Below are 17,015 nucleotides of genomic sequence, written 5' to 3'. Positions count from 1 at the left end.
CTGTGAATAATTGTACATATATATCTGGCAGACCTGGATCATTTGGTTGTGTATTCTTCATCACAATTTACATTTTAAGATATAATTGTGGATACTACAATTATATTTCATACAGGTATGGTCAGGCGAAATGTATCCAATAAGTTATTGGAAAAAGGCTTCTGTGGGGTGAATGTATGAATCCTGTGATGGCCTATCTACAAGTCTTTTTTTTAAACCTGTTCTAGCTGTGTGTGCAATTTGGTCCTTCTATCACTAAAGTTACAATTAATTCTATGTCTATGTTTCCAACATTCTAATGTCAATGGCACAATTTGTGAGATTTTTCAACAATAGTTGTACCTAGTGCATTCAAAGTTTATTATGTTAAATATATCATTTAAAAGGTAATTTCATGACCTTTCAGAAACACTTGTCAAACACAGTTTAACATGTATCAGGTATTCTGATATGTACCCTAGAGGTCAAAGTTCTGTTGAACTGAACATTCCTGAAAATGTGTCTGATGGATAGCTGTGAATCTAAGCATTCCATTTATGATTGAATTATAGAACTTGTTTTATACTGACAATGTTTGTCATAGGGTAAAAGTCCTATCGGAAAAATTTATGGGATGGCGGGTGAAAGAAAAAGAGAACAGAAAACTCCCAAATTTGGGGGGCTGGCTCATAGACTACTATTAATGACCCCGAGCCCAAGTCAGTTCGTGACTTGGGCGTCTGCAGGTGATTTCGTTTGGCTGTCATTCCTCATTCACCTGACAGTGGCACAGATTCATCACTACACCCGTACAATAGATGGCGGTAGAGAGCCAGTAAACTAATTACAACCCCTAAAGAAGTAGTAGGGGTCAAAGTGGAACGATTTACGCATGTGACATTGAAAACGAGAAGGGGTAAATGCAATTTTCTGATTGATAATTTGGAAATGAATGTTATATGCTTTGGTTTGCTATCTATTTTAGTTGCGTTTTCTGGATTGTGGAGGCGATTGACTTTCAAGCTTCCTTGAATCCTCGGCATGCATCTCTCTTTTCAAGCTAACTAACGTTAGCTAACTGTCAACAAAATGTCACAACAATTAGCTACATTGCTAGCTCTAGTTTTTTCGGGTTAGCTACTACAATTAAGCTAACTAGCTACATATTCGCTTGGCAACGTACTACTAACCAGAAAATAGCAGGTGTGTTTTGCTATAGCCAGAAGAACGATTACCATTCTATCTAGCATAGCCAATGTTATCCAGCATCTAACTGACAGAGCCATCATTTTCATCACTGGTCAATGTCAGTGTTGCATTTGTGTCAATAAAACATAATGAAAATGCACACAGTTATTCACACAGTGTATACTTAAAAATAATATATCTATTTTATAATCAACTTTACATCACAGGAGAATTTGCTGATCAGCACATTTCATCTTATGTATCCAGCAAGCTATCTATACTGTCACTATCATAGAGATCCTAATTATATGGTCATTATACTGTATAGGCATCCATAATTAGGCTGTTGAGTAGTAAATGTTGAAAGATAATGACTTCTCGTTGTCTCCCTTTGATTTTTACAAACCGCACACACCAATTAAGTAAAATTCTGTTGTATTTTCTTTTCTCTTAGGAAAATGCGATTAACAGCCATACTGTCGATGGCCGCTAAGGCTGCCTTCCCTAAAGACTACCGCTACGGCACAAGTCGGCCATGGACCATAGCTGCCAAGAGATTGAACCCACCAGGCAAGAAGAGAAGAAAGGTGTTCATTGAGCCCATAGCTTATGAGGACTGGTCTGTTTTCAAAGGGGACACAGTAAGTGGTCATGCCAAAAGGACAATGAAGATTTTTAGATATGGAATATTTAAGCAATAAGGCACGAGGGGGTGTGGTATATGGCCAATATATCACTGCTAAAGGCTGTTCTTAGGCCCGATGCAGCAGAGTGCCTGGATACAGCTCTTATGTGGTATGTTGGCCATATACCACAAACTTTATAATTTCTAATAATAAATATTATACACTGAAAATGTTATGCTTCCATCTAAACACTGGTATTGCAGTTATATGCCTAATTCCTTTGCAGAGATACCAGTTATTAGACACAAACAAACTGTTAGGCAAACCATTGAGTTGATCAATTCCTTGCTATAAAAGCAACACATGGAAGGTCACAATAATGAGATGTAGGACTGAAAAGGGAGTGTCACTGGCAAGGTTTATTCAGCCATTAGCCTGATGTTTTGATGCTTTGATATTCTAAACTGGTATTCCACCTTGACCAGGTTGAGATTCTCTCTGGGAAAGACAAAGGAAAGCAGGGAAAAGTGGCCCAGGTCTTCAGACACAGAAACTGGGTCATCCTGGACGGGCTGAACACGGTAAGAATCCTAGTCATCGTTGTAAGACGGGATATGTTTGCCACTTCCATAACAGAGAAGACATTCATACACTACATTCAGTATAAACACCCAACAGTTGTATAATATTTTCTATACATACTGTATAACCCACTTGATATAGTGCCAGCTATGGTTGTTGTTGCGTAGTCACATATTTATTTTATTTTTGCATTTTAGAAAACTGTCCCTACTACCAATGAGGAGCTTCATAAATGCTTGATGGGCTTCCTTCTAATATTTTTATCATACTGGTTTCTAGTGCACTGTCTTTGAATCTGGGTAGCCTTTTCAATGGCTTCACAGGCCAAGCTACAGTTGCAAAGACCAGGGCCCGGTTTCATCGCTAGAACCATAGGATCCTACAACTCACAAACTAGACTTAATGCCATCCAGTAATTTATTTTGCTACCATCATTACAGTGAATTTAGTGAGAATCCATTGTCATGTTTTGGACTATGATGATAAACAAGTATGGTATGTTTTATGTTGAACCCCACTTTATATTATTAAAAAAGAATATGGCTCTTTTTAGGCTGCGTTACAAACGATCAACATTGATTTCAACAATAATTGAAGTTCTGTTATCTCTGCAATGTTTGAATAGATTAAATGAACCAAGTATTTCTCAATTTTAGCATTTCAGGTACATTGGGAAAACTGCAGGTTACCGGGGGACCTATATTGCCAGCGAGGCTCCCCTTCTAATCCGAGACATCTCACTTGTCGACCCTACTGACAGGTGAGTCCCAGTGCATTATGGGGAGGTCCAGATTTTAACATTTGTCTAAGCCTATGATCACCAAACCTGTTTCTAGATAGTTGCTGGGTGTGCAGGCTTTGGTAACAGTCCAATACTGAAATAACTGATTCAGTTAACCAGGGCTTCAGTGGAAAAGTCTCATGGTATTCAAACCTTTACCACAGGGTGGTGCAGAAAACCCCCATGCAAAACAGAAGCGGAACAATAGCCTGCTCACCCAGTAACTATCTACAACCAGGGTTTGTGTCCATGCTCAGAGTTTAGTTTAGATTTTCAGTAGATTTTATGTGCAGGGCTTGGATTTAATGGTGCAATAAGTAGTATTTTTGTGCACAGATGTACCCACATTTCTATTGTATTTAAATAGTTTATGATTAGTGAATGCTTTGACTTGAACCCTGACTGATCTTGACTACTTTAGTCCTGAGTTTAATACCAAACCTGACTTCTGTCTGTTGCTCCAACAGGAAACCCACTGAGGTGGAGTGGAGGTTCACAGAGGAGGGGGAGAAGGTGCGCGTCTCCCTCAGGACGGGCCGCATTGTCCCCAAACCAGTGTTCCAGCGCAGAGACGGTATCGTACCGCAGCAGTGGAAGGGTGAGTCTGCGTTTGGGGAGGAAGGAACAAAGGCTAGAGGAGGAGCAAAGAAATCTAGATGGATTGATGAGGTTGAGAGGGAGCTTTTGTGAATGAGAGTCAAGCTTGTCAACAATTTGGGTGAAGATGAGTGAGTGGAAAAGCAGGACACAAGCTGGTCTGGGTGATGTATAAGGAACACCTTTATTTGTTTAAAGCGGTAATCAGCAGTTGAAACAATAACAAAGCGTAGTCTCCGCCATTGTTTTGGTAAAAGCTGAGGGATGGGACTGGAGAAATGTAACCACTCAAATTTATTCACAGAGTTATGGATGCAAACTGTCCATGATATCAACATTCTAATTTAAAAAATGTGTTTATGTAAATGTTTGTTCACATTTACTTTGTTTACAAACATTGGAGTAAAACAGGCTTACCTTTTGGCTTCTGATGGGGTATGACAGTTGAACTAAGCTCATGAGGCATTAATAAGTTATATTTTCAAGAATCAATGGGATTTGGTAGCAAAATTTGGTAGCAACTTCAGAATGCCCCTTTAAAGGCCCAATCCAGCTATTTTTATCTCCGTATCAAATCATTTCTGAGTAACAATTAAGTAACTTACTGTAATGATTTTCAATTAAAATTCTTAGCAAAGAGCAATTTCTCAAGCAAGAAAATTACTAGGAATGTTTGGGACTGATCTGAGCGGGAAGGGGAAAACTGAAAACTAGCTGTTGGTGGCAGAGAGGTCTTTCTTATTGGTCTATTAACTAATTTACCAAAACTCCATCCCACCAAAACAGGCTGAAATTGCAGGCGGTCTTTTCAAACCACTCTAGAGTGGAAATATATATAACACACAGGATAAATCACATTTTGGCCGGCACTGGGCCTTTAACATATACCGCCTTGTGAAATCACCAGGCAGGCCTTAACTCCACCCATGCAAAACCTACTAATTAGAAGGTCCTGTGTAGATTGTATTTTCAACCAGCAACTATCAGAAAATAACACTGATTAAAAAAATATATATATATATATATACTTGTACAGTGCTAGTTTCATTAGCTGTTATTACACAATAAAACACAGGAAAACTTAATTTCGACTCCACTGGGCCTTTAAATAATTGTATTATAGCAATGTGAGAATTGTGCTGAAGTTAACAGTTCCCTGCGTCTCTAGTCAGAATTTGGCCTATGATTAGGATCCTTTTGCAGTCCCTCCATAATTTAGCGATTCTGCCATGGCATTTTTAGATGTTTTTTTTTCAAAGTCAACGATACTCCGCAAATTTGATCAATTACCGCATAAAACAGTAAAATCATCGCAATATCACAAAAAAGTGACCGATCACACACTACGAAAACAGGGCTCGCTGTTTCAACCAATCGCTTACATTTACTGCATAATATGGTTCAATCAAGCCAACAAACTTTTTCCTTCATCAGTGCATTTTCGTAACAGTCAATCACAGAACAATTACTAGGGTGATGTGTACCAGATTATAGACTGGTTAGGTGATTTGGGTCAGCTACATGCTGTGTACTTAGTGTAAGTATACCCTTTCTTCTGAATTAACCACCCCTAATTTTGAAATCCCCTTATTGGTTGGTGTCTGCCATCCCAGACTGCCCTAAGGACACCAGTCCGGAGGACACCCTGGAGAAGACTTACACGGCCTCCCTCAAGACTCTGGAGGAGGAGGTGATGGAGAAACTGGGCATCGAGGAACCCAGGAGGAACCGGAAGACCTACTGGTACTGAGGGGGAAGACCCTCTGGTGTCTGGGCCACAGGTTGGGTTAGGGGTTGGGGCGTTGCATCCACGCTATCCCTACTGAATGCTCTTTATGGACCTACAGTAGGCCTATATCTGTGTCTTAAAGAAATGTTCCACATCGCTCAGTCCAGATGGATATCAGTGGAAATGGGTTGAGTGAGTACAGTAACGTGATGGGAACCTTCATGTGCACATAGAAATGTAACTGCATTACAGATCCTCTGTCAGGCATAAATTCAGCAGAAGTCACTATTTATGATGCTTTCAGAGTTTGGCTCAAATGTTTTGGTTTGTTTTTATGTCATAAATAAATGTCTAAGTAATCTACAATCCTCTTCTAGATTTGACTTTGTTTTCCTAGATAGTGGGAGATAAAAACTAACACTAGAAGTAATCCTAATGTTTCTGTGTTACAAATTGAGCAGGTAAGTACTACATCTGCATTTGTTGTAGAATTGGCTACTTTAGTTATCCATTCAGATGTTGAACAAGTGGTCTTGTCAAAGCATCCCCAAGTGAACTTATGTCTGAGACTTAGATGAATATGTGTAAATCTGCAATGACGTCTCGTGTTACCAAAACTGCACAGTCAGCAACTAGTTCAAGCTTTTTAAAACAGGTTTTTACTTTGCAGGACAGAACTTGGCTTTTGTGGGACATTTTGACAAATAGAGAGCTCAGAATTTGACAGACGAGCTGAAATCAGAGTTATGGAGAAAGACGTCAAAGCTCTAAAGTTTGAGCTGCAGCAAACGCAGTGCCAGGAAAAAAATGTAGCTGCCAGCCTCTCTTGTAAAAGGGTTTGGGAAGATGAAGTAGAAAATACCTTAAGTCATTACTCATCTTGGGAAAGCTCACTGCCACTTTGGCCATTTATATGTTAAAATTAGTTCAATTATACTACTTGGGCCAGGGTGTAATAATGCCATTTTAAGCTTTAAGACAAATGTCTGGGTTTCTTTTCAATCCGTCTGAAGGAAAGAGGCGAAGGACCAAGTAATGGACATAGTCCAGAAGTAAATCCCTGGCAAGGGCGTGGCGAGGAGCTGGACGTCTTCTCAATAGGACCACACTTTCCTCATTTGATTAGGGTGCGTCGTCTTCTATGCCCAGTCACCTCATTTGACTCTGTTGGAAGCTGGATATGTGACATTCAAACTTTTACCACAGGGTAGTGTACAAAGTACTCATACAGGTTTTATATGATGGTCAAGAAGGGAAAAGCCCACCCCCCAAAAATAACAATACTGATGTACTGAACTGTTGAAAGTCCATGATTTATAAATGATTCATCTTTACATTTTATTTTACAGAAGTGTAATAATATTCTGTCGGCCAATAGTGGAAAACCTACAGTTGTCCTTAGTCAACTGAAAAGCAATCTTCATAAGTCTGTTTTTTGTCACTTTGACATCCTGCTTGTACATTTGCATAATTTTAAAATAGCAGCTGCAAAGGTGTAATGTAATATGGATGCATCCATTTCTTCAATTTATACTGTCGATCCAGTTGATGCTTAGATTAGCTGATGCTCCCTGGTGATAAAATGACACCGACAGACAGGGCAGCCGTGCTTCTAGCTCCTAAGCAACTTTGCAGTATTTAGTTTATGTGTTATAGCTTACATTATTAGCCCAGGATTTTGGGGGGATTATTACATACAACTGGAAATAACATTTGGATATCAGAGCGGCGGTAACCAGCATTACGATCAGGAATACGACTTTCCTGAATTTGATCCTTTGTTCGTACACCCTATGGCAATTGAACTGATTCCAGAGGCTGATCCAAAACACCGCCGTGGAGAAGAGGTATTCGGAGTCTGACTAAGGAGGCGTGCACACTAGAGGTCAACCGATTAATCGGAATGGCCGAACAATCGGAAATCGGTATTTTGGGCGCCGATATGCCGATTTATTTAAAAATATATATTTTATTTTTACACCTTTATTTAATCTTTATTTAACTAGGCAAGTCAGTTAAGAACACATTCTTATTTTCAATGACGGCCTAGGAACGAGGCAGAACGACAGATTTTTAACCTTGTCAGCTCGGGGATCCAATCTTGCAACCTTACAGTTAACTAGTCCAATGCTCTAACACCTGATTACATTGCACTCCACGAGGAGCCTGCCTGTTGGCAAATGCAGTAAGCTAAGGTAAGTTGCTAGCTAGCATTAAACTTATCTTATAAAAAACAATCAATCAATGACTGTCATTGCTCCAATGTGTACTTAACCATAAACATCAATGCCTTTCTTAAAATCAATACACAAGTATATATTTTTAAACCTGCATATTTAGCTAATAGAAATCCAGGTTAGCTGGCAATATTAACCAGGTGAAATTGTCATTTCTCTTGCGTCCATTGCATGCAGAGACAGGGTATATGCAACAGTTTGGGCCGCCTGGCTCTTTGCAAACTAATTTGCCCGAATTTTACGTAATTATGACAACATTGAAGGTTGTGCAATGTAACAGGAATATTTAGACTCATGGATGCCACCCGTTAGATAAAATACGGAACGGAATAAACGTTTTGTTTTCGAGGTGATAGTTTCCGGATTAGTCAAAGGTATATGGTTTAGAGAGAAATAGTCGACGCGTTATAATTCCTGTAATAACTTGCGGCTGAATTTGAAAGGGGTTCCTTCGTTATTTTACCGTTCATGTCTTCCATAGAGAATGTCTTGATCTACTTTAAATAAGGTCTGTGTTTCGTGCAGGCTTAAACCGCCTCGATGTTTTGATACCCGTGTAAATCTCACTAGGATAAGGTAARGTTTGTCAACATATTTTCATAATTCCATTCTACAATTTTTTTTTTATCTTCGCTTATATTTAGCCAATATTGATCAGAGTTACCTTGTCCTATGGATATCTACACAGTTATAAAATTGGCACGGTGATGTAAGCCTACACGAAACACAGACCTTATTTTAAGTGAATCTAAAAATATCCTATGCAATAAATGAAGGAACCGCTTTTTAGAAGGTGTCATGGGAATTATAACTCGCACTTTGGTTGTCAATTCTTACCATGCCCATTATTAAAATAGGATTTCCTGCATATAGAAATTAAGGTTTTTGTTTTCAACATTCATTACAGGTAACTTAAACAACAAACAGTTGAGAGTATTTGTCTCCTAAGCAGACTCTTTAGTATCATTGTCACTTCAGAGCTGTGTGTGTGTGTATTTATGTATTATATTAAGTTAAAATAAAAGTATTCATTGTTCATTCAGTATTGTTGCAATTGTCATTATTACAAAAATGTGTGTGTATGATATATATATATATATATATATATTTTTTTTAAATAAATCGACCGATTAATCGGTATCGGCTTTTTTTGTCCTCCAATAACCGGTATCGGCATTGAAAAATCATAATCGGTCGACCTCTAGCGCACACCACCCACCGCTTCTGAGTATATTACTCGCAAATGTTCAGTCTCTGGATAATAAAGTTGACGAGCTCAGTGTAAGGATCTCCTTCCAGAGAAACATCAGGGATTGTAACATAGCCATGCTTCCGTGAAACAGAGTCTCTCGGGATATACTATCTGAGTCCGTACAGCCAGTTGGGTTCTCGGTTCATCGCGCAGACAGGAATAAAGATCTCTCCGGGAAGAAGACGGGCGGGTTGTATGTTTCATGATTAACTACTCATGGTGTGATTGTGATAACATACAGAAACTCAAGTCCTTTTGTTCACCCGACCTGGAATACCTCACAATCAAATGCCAACCGTATTACCTCCCAAGAGAATTCTCTTCAGTTATAGTCACAGCTGTGTATATTCCCCCTCAAGCCGATACCACGACGGCTCTCAAGGAACTACACTGGATTTTATGCAAACTGGAAACCACGTATCCCGAGGCCGCATTTATTGTAGCCGGGGATTTTAACAAAGCTAATCTGAGGAAAACGTTACCTAAATTCTACCAAAACATTGACTGTAGCACACTCTGAGAACATTGGACCACTGCTACTCAACAAAATGCCTACAAGACTGTCACGTAGGCCAGAAGGCTAAACTGAAAAACCTAACCTCTATGAAATAAAAAGATGGCGGAGCTGCAAAAGTACAACTGTGCAAGAGTGTTTATTTACATAGTGAATCCGGAAGAAAAACAACAGTACTGCCATCCAAAGTATACATTATGGGGACAGCTTAAAACAATGCTGCTCCATCAACAGCTCAATCCCAAAATGGTTCCCCCCTTGAACTGAAAGAGAGGCTCATTTTGTAGGGGAAGCCCCTCCCATCAGAACATACCCAGCACTAACTAATTAAGCAATTACCTTCATCAAAGCCTACATTTTCCACTCAGCTAAGCATAATGAATTATATACATTGCAACACGTTTCTCATGATACAATACACCAATATAACACACACCAATATAACACAAAATCCCATCCCTACTGACATGGAGTCTTCCAATATGCCCATTCACATGAACGAGCCATTCGGGACAGGCACTACAAAGCCAGCCCGATTACCGTAGCTCTGGTCCTTATCCCAGCATACCTGGAACCTACAGAGATGGAGAGAGAGGGACAGAACCAAACAAACAACGCGCTTGTCCATAACATTGATAACTACAATGTGTTGCTTAAATTAAACATGAACGCTTGTCTGTATATTCTTTAAACTGCTACTGACGGGAGGTAAGAATAAAGTGTGAAATGTATGTACTAAGATAGGGAAGTTAACTTGTGTATCGACCCACATTGTTCACGTAGCTGATAACGGAGCAGGGAGGCTAGTGTAGTGTGATAGTGATAGTGTACCAAACGCTGCCCGCGGCCAGTGTCGGACTTCTCCGTCACAAAGACCCTCTCCCGCCCTCCCTTCAGGCAAATCTGATCTTGACTCCAATTTGCTCCTCCCTTTCTATAGGTAGAAACTCAAACAGGAAGAACCCGTGCTTCGGACTATTCAACACTGGTCTGATCAATCAGAATCCATGCTTCAAGATTGTTTTGATCACACAGACTTGGATATGTCCCGGGTAAAACCTACCCAAACCAGAAATCGTGGATAGATGCAAAACTGAAAGCGCTAACCACCACATTTAACCATGGAAAGGTGACTGGGAATATGGCCGAATACAAACAGTGTAGTTATTCTCTCCGTAAGGCAATCAAACAGGCAAAACGTCAGTACAGAGACAAAGTGGAGTCGCAATTCAATGGCTCAGCCCTCTCCTGTACTTACTGTTCACCCATGACTGCGTGGCCACGCATGCCTCCAACTCAATCATCAAGTTTGCAGACGACACAACAGTAGTGGACCTGATTACCAACAATGACGAGACAGTCTACAGGGAGGAGGTGAGGGCCCTAGGAGTGTGGTGCCAGGAAAATAACCTCTCACTCAACGTCAACAAAACAAATGAGCTGATCGTGGTCTTCAGGAAACAGCAGAGGGAGCACCCCCCTATCCACATCAACGGGACCGCAGTGAAGGTGGAAAGCTTCAAGTTCCTCGGCTTACACATCACTGACGATCTGAAATGGTCCACCCACACAGACAGTGTTCAACCTCAGAAGGCTGAAGAAATTTGGCTTGGTCCCTAAAACCCTCACAAACTTTTACAGATGCACAATTGAGAGCAACCTGTCGGGCTGCATCACCGCCTGGTACGGCAACTTCACTGCCCTCAACCGCAGGGCTCTCCAGCAGGTGGTGCTGTCTGCCCAACGCATCACCGGGGGTAAACTACCTGCCCTCCAGGACCCGATGTCACAGGAAGGCCTAAAAGATCAAGGACAAACAACCACCCGAGCCACTGCCTGTTCACCCCGCAGAAGTCGAGGTCAGTACAGGTGCATCAAAGCTGGGACCGAGAGACTGAAAAATAGCCTCTATCTTAAGGCTATCAGACTGTTAAATAGGCATCAAAAGCACGTTAGAGGCTCCTGCTCTATATACGTAGACTTGAAATCACTGACCACTTTAATAATGGAACACAAGTCACTTTAATAATGTTTACATATTTTGCATTACTCATCTGATGTATATACTGTATTCTATTATATTCTACTGTATTTTAGTTTATGCCGCTCCGACATTGCTCGTCCAAATATTTACAGTTGAAGTCGGAAGTTTACATACACCTTAGCCAAATACATTTAAACTCAGTTTTTCACAATTCCTGACATTTAATCCTAGTAAAATTTCTCTGTCTTAGGTCAGTTATGATCACCACTTTATTTTAAGAATGTGAAATGTCAGAATAATAGTGGAGAGTGATTTATTTCAGCTTTTATTTCTTTCATCACATTCCCAGTGGGTCAGAAGTTTACATACACTCAATTAGTATTTGGTAGCATTGCCTTTAAATTGTTTAACTTGGGTCAAACATTTCGGGTAACCTTCCACAAGCATCCCACAATAAGTTGGGTGAAGTTTGGCCCATTCCTCCTGACAGAGCTGGTGTAACTGAGTCAGGTTTGTAGGCCTCCTTGCTCGCACACYCTTTTTCAGTTCTGCCCACAAATTTTCTGTAGGATTGAGGTCAGGGCTTGGACACTCCAATAGCTTGACTTTGTTGTCCTTAAGTCATTTTGCCACAACTTTGGAAGTATGCTTGGGGTCATTGTCCATTTGGAAGACCCATTTGTGACCAAGCTTTAACTTCCTGACTGATGTCTTGAGATGTTGCTTCAATATATCCACATAATTTTCCTTCCTCATGATGCCATCTATTTTGTGAAGTGCACCAGTCCCTCCTTCAGGAAAGCACCGCCACAACATGATGCTACCACCCCCGTGCTTCACAGTTGGGATGGTGTTCTTTGGCTTGCAAGCGTCCCCTTTTTTCTTCCAAACATAACAATGGTCATTATGGCCAAACAGTTATATTTTTGTTTCATTAGACCAGAGGACATTTCTCCAAAATATATGATCTTTGTTCCCATGTGCAGTTGCAAACCATAGTCTGTCTTTTTTATTGCGGTTTTGGAGCAGTGGCTTCTTCCTTGCTGAACGGCATTTCAGGTTATGTCGATATAGGACTCGTTTTACTGTAGATATAGATACTTTTGTACCTGTTTCCTCCAGCATCTTCACAAGGTCCTTTGCTGTTGTTCTGGGATTGATTTGCACTTTTCGCACCAAAGTACGTTCATCTCTAGGAGACAGAAGGCGTCTCCTTCCTGAGCGGTATGACGACTGTGTGGTCCCATGGTGTTTATACTTGCGTACTATTGTTTGTACAGATGAACGTGGTACCTTCAGGAGTTTGGAAATTGCTCCCAAGGATGAACCAGACTTGTGGAGGTCTACAATCTCTTTTCCGAGGTCTTGGCTGATTTCTTTGGATTTTCCAATGATGTCAAGCAAAGAGGCACTGAGTTTGAAGGTACACCACAGGTACACCTCCAATTGACTCAAATTATGTCAATTAGCCTACCTGAAGCTTCTAAAGCCATGACATAATTTTCTGGAATTTTCCAAGCTGTTTAAAGGCACAGCCAATTTAGTGTATGTTAACTTACCCACTGGAATTGTGATACAGTGAATTATAAGTGAAATAATCTGTCTGTAAACAATTGTTGGAAAAGTTACTTGTGTCGAGCACAAAGTAGATGTCCTAACCGACTTGCCAAAACTATAGTTTGTTAACAAGAAATTTGTGGAGTTTTAATAACTCCAATCCTAAGTGTATGTAAAATTCCGACTTCACCTGTATATATTCTTAATTTCATTCCTTTACTTTAGATTTGTGTGTATTGTTGTGAAATGTAGATATTACTTGTTAGATATTGCTGCACTGTTGCAGCTAGAAACACAAGCATTTAGCTAATAATATCTGCTAAACATGTGAGACCAATAAAATTTGATTTGATCAACACACCCCATCTCCAGACATCATCTCTTCCGCTTGCTCAGCAGTTCTCCACTCGCTCAATGGTTTGTATTGTGCTCCCTCGCTTTTTGTCGAGTGGCTTTCTGTGTGTCTTTTTAGCTATTAACTTGTCAGTTTTCTGTTGGCGTGTGTGTCTTTGATTCAGTGCCTAGCTTGTCTTGTCTGTCCACTTTAAATAGCCCATTTTCTCCGTAGCCACACTCTTTGCACTATGAACAAAGGATACTGTTAGTTCTGCCGCAGACTGCCGTAGGGGTGGCCTGTCATGAATCATAGTCTGTTTGACTCTGAGGCTCAACCCGTGTGGGGTATGGCGTGTGCTGTGTGTGTGTGTGTGTGTGTGTGTTGTGTGTGTGGTGTGTGTGTGTGTGTGTGTGTGTGTGTTGTGTCGTGTGGTGTTGTGCCTGTTGTGTGTGTGTGTGGTATGTATAAAACCCCAATGTATATATTCTTCCAAACACCACCGCTGACATGTTATGTCCACTGGTGTCCATTTCCTCCCAGTTAAAAGTGCTTCACAGGATTCGAGCTGCTGGAAAAACTATCATCACCGCCAGCCGGTGAGTCAAGAGAAATGACGTGTCACGTGTCATATAAATACATCATTACCTCATTCATGGTCATCCATATCCTCCCTTGGCCAATGCAATACCATCATCATCTGGGAGTATGACTAGCCAGAGGTTTGGCCAGGGCAGTCAGCTTCTTACTTGTAAGTGAGACAAGCACAGTTATTTGCCCAGGCTTTGCATCCAAGGAAAAAGAACGGCGAGTCAGCAAAAAAATCTGGTTTTGTGGTTTCTTTTAAAAGGAAAGGAATGAATGGGGAAAATGACTTAACAGCTTGTCTCTTTTCCCATTGCCGTGTGAGTACGTTATGGATCGCAGCGTAGGAATATGGAGAGTAGGCCTATAGCCGAACTCTTGCTCACATTTTTACGCCTGTGTGTTGTGGGATCTCTGTTTCGCTTTCTGAATTAAATTTAAGAAGCTATATTGGCTTAGAAACTGCAAGAACTTACGTTACCAAAGCAAGCGTATAGGGACATATTGAATGAATGATGACAGAAAAATCTCCCTCTGGAATTCTCAATATTTAATTGGCAGATGAAACACATTTGTCAACAACCCATCTTTGAGCCTGCACAGTAATGGGAAAAGTGACCTTGAAAAATATGTAAACTTGTATTTTCCTTTATGTGGTAAAACAGCAGGAAGGATAACAAGCCATTTAAATAATACCGCTGAGAGTGAACTCAGACAGGCTAAATTAGAGACTTCTAATAAACACAACTCGGGTTCCTTGTAATTTCAGTGATTCACTTGGTGACCCAGCTTGTCCATGGAAAACAAATGCATCCCCAAATGCAGCCTGTATTTAATGCAATTGTTCTTACCTAAATTTGTAACCTTCTTATTGTGGGTTATTTGTTTCAAAGAGTTCTGGCATAGTTCTGATGTAATGTTGAACCATGTCCATGAGTCACTAAATGACCTGTGGTTACTTGCATGTTTGGTTGACTCCATTTTGCATAGCTTCCCTCACCAAATGAAACAGAATTGATGCTCATGAAACCGACATCAGTGTACTGCTAACTTCCTCCACTGTCCCCAAACCGGGCTCGAACCAGTGATCCTCTGACCGCAAACACATGACCGCCCTCCTTGACAACGTACCAACCAATTGAGCTATAGAAAAGGATACAATTTGATGGCTCTATTGGAGACATTTCAAGCTTATGGCATGTTCTTAACTCTGTGGCAGATTTGTGGACCTCACTTATGCTTACAAACTACCCAGAGGAATTCCCCAAGCTTTTGCACTCTGAGACGTGGCGCAAATAGTCTTGTGCTTCAGGACCACCAATCAACCTCCTCCAATGTGTATTTAGTCGTCCACCTGGATGCCTGAATAAGCCAGCCAGGTCATCAAAAAGAAAACCCCTCTGTCCTTATAGCCTTGGCTAACCTCAGTTGAATGACAGCCAGCCCAAATCTATATGGAATTATGCCCTCTGGACGCCAGCAGGATGGGATGGATGGATGCACTGGGCAAAAGTTAACTTTGCACATAGCTGCCACTGTGAGGGCATTTGAATGGCAGCTATCCATTGACCAGCATGCTTATGGCTAGCTACTGGATGGCTCTGAATGCACCGCTAGCATGCAGTCACAGATTTGACCACATATGTTAACTTCTACTTCATCACCATCCCGGATCCGGGAGCATCCTCATCAGTAAAAAGCTGACTAGCATAGCCTAGCATAGCGCCACAAGTAAATACTAGCATATAAATATCATGAAATCACAAGTCCAATACAGCAAATGAAAGATACACATCTTGTGAATCCAGCCATCATTTCCGATTTTTTAAATGTTTTACAACGAAAACACAATATGTATTTCTATTAGCTAACCACAATAGCAAAAGACTCAACCGCATATTTTCACCATTTTTTTAACCGCATAGGTAGCTATCACAAAACCGACCAAATAGAGATATAATTAGTCACTAACCAAGAAACAACTTCATCAGATGACAGTCTTATAACATGTTATACAATAAATCTATGTTTTGTTCGAAAATTTGCATATTTTAGGTATAAATCATAGTTTTACATTGCAGCTACCATCAAAAATATCACCAAAGCAGCCAGCCAATAATTACAGAGAGCAACGTGAAATACCTAAATACTTATCATAAAACATTTATGAAAAATACATGGTGTACAGCAAATGAAAGATAAACATCTTGTGAATCCAGCCAATATTTCCGATTTTCTTTAAGTGTTTTACAGCGAAAACACAATATAGCATTATATTAGCTTACCACAATAGCCAGACACACAACCGCATTCATTCACCGCAAAGGTAGCGATCGCAAAAAAACAGCAAAAGATATCAAATGAATCACTAACCTTGACCAACTTCATCAGATGACAGTCCTATAACATCAGGTTATACAATACACTTATGTTTTGTTCGAAAATGTGCATATTTAGAGCTGAAAACCGTGGTTATACATTGTGAAAATGTAGCAACTTTTTCCCAGAATGTCCGGATATATTTCTGACACTCACCTAATCTGACCAAATAACTCATCATAAACTTTTCTAAAAAATACATGTTGMACAGCAAATGAAAGATACACTAGTTCTTAATGCAATCGCCGTGTTAGATTTAAAAAAAAATACTTTACCATAACAAACAGCTTAAGTTAGTGTTCTTCTCTGACTCACTTTAGCTGTTCAGTCAGATAACCTTTATGCGGAGAAGTTCCACTCTATTACATTTTCTTGTCACACGGTGGTATACAGCGGAGCATCAACCTTGCAGTACCAAATTCTCTGTCAATGGGGGGCACATATCAAGGGACTATGTTGTCCTACCACCACTGAGGTGCCAGGACAGGGAAGAGCTGTGGCTGGGATGAAGGGTGCGGAAGCCAGGTGTCCACAGATTGCTGAACAGAGTGCTTGAGCCGAGGCAGAGATGGGCAAAGATACATCAAAATGTATATTGTTACAAAATACCCCCCAAACAAATGATCAGAATCCTGGTGCCAAATAAAATACATATTTTATTTCAAATAGAAAAGTCGAGTCACTTGTGGAC

The 17,015-nt window shown here is 40.3% G+C and overlaps 1 protein-coding gene across 1 annotated transcript; it reads left to right on the top strand.

Annotated features, from left to right (window-relative positions):
• The first annotated feature begins 810 nt into the window (after positions 1-810).
• mrpl24 (mitochondrial ribosomal protein L24) lies at positions 811-5,848 on the top strand. Its single transcript, XM_023975467.2, has 6 exons — positions 811-895; positions 1,622-1,808; positions 2,279-2,374; positions 3,032-3,135; positions 3,624-3,754; positions 5,367-5,848. The coding sequence occupies exons 2-6, from the start codon at positions 1,626-1,628 to the stop codon at positions 5,501-5,503; spliced, it is 651 nt and encodes a 216-aa protein (XP_023831235.1). The 5' UTR covers positions 811-895; positions 1,622-1,625; the 3' UTR covers positions 5,504-5,848.
• Positions 5,849-17,015: the final 11,167 nt, after the last annotated feature.

Source organism: Salvelinus sp. IW2-2015, linkage group LG30 (assembly GCF_002910315.2).
Source record: "Salvelinus sp. IW2-2015 linkage group LG30, ASM291031v2, whole genome shotgun sequence".
Lineage (NCBI taxonomy): Eukaryota > Metazoa > Chordata > Actinopteri > Salmoniformes > Salmonidae > Salvelinus > Salvelinus sp. IW2-2015.
Note: the sequence above shows the minus strand (reverse complement) of the source record. Positions and strands in the feature narration are given on the sequence as shown.

What these genes read in the sequence shown, in the direction of transcription:
- mrpl24 (XM_023975467.2), top strand. Translation starts at nt 1,626, where the DNA reads ATGCGATTAACAGCCATACTGTCGATGGCCGCTAAGGCTGCCTTCCCT. An exon ending in CTGTTTTCAAAGGGGACACA is followed by an intron (nt 1,809 to 2,278) that starts GTAAGTGGTCAT and finishes CACCTTGACCAG; the next exon opens with GTTGAGATTCTCTCTGGGAA. An exon ending in CGTACCGCAGCAGTGGAAGG is followed by an intron (nt 3,755 to 5,366) that starts GTGAGTCTGCGT and finishes CTGCCATCCCAG; the next exon opens with ACTGCCCTAAGGACACCAGT.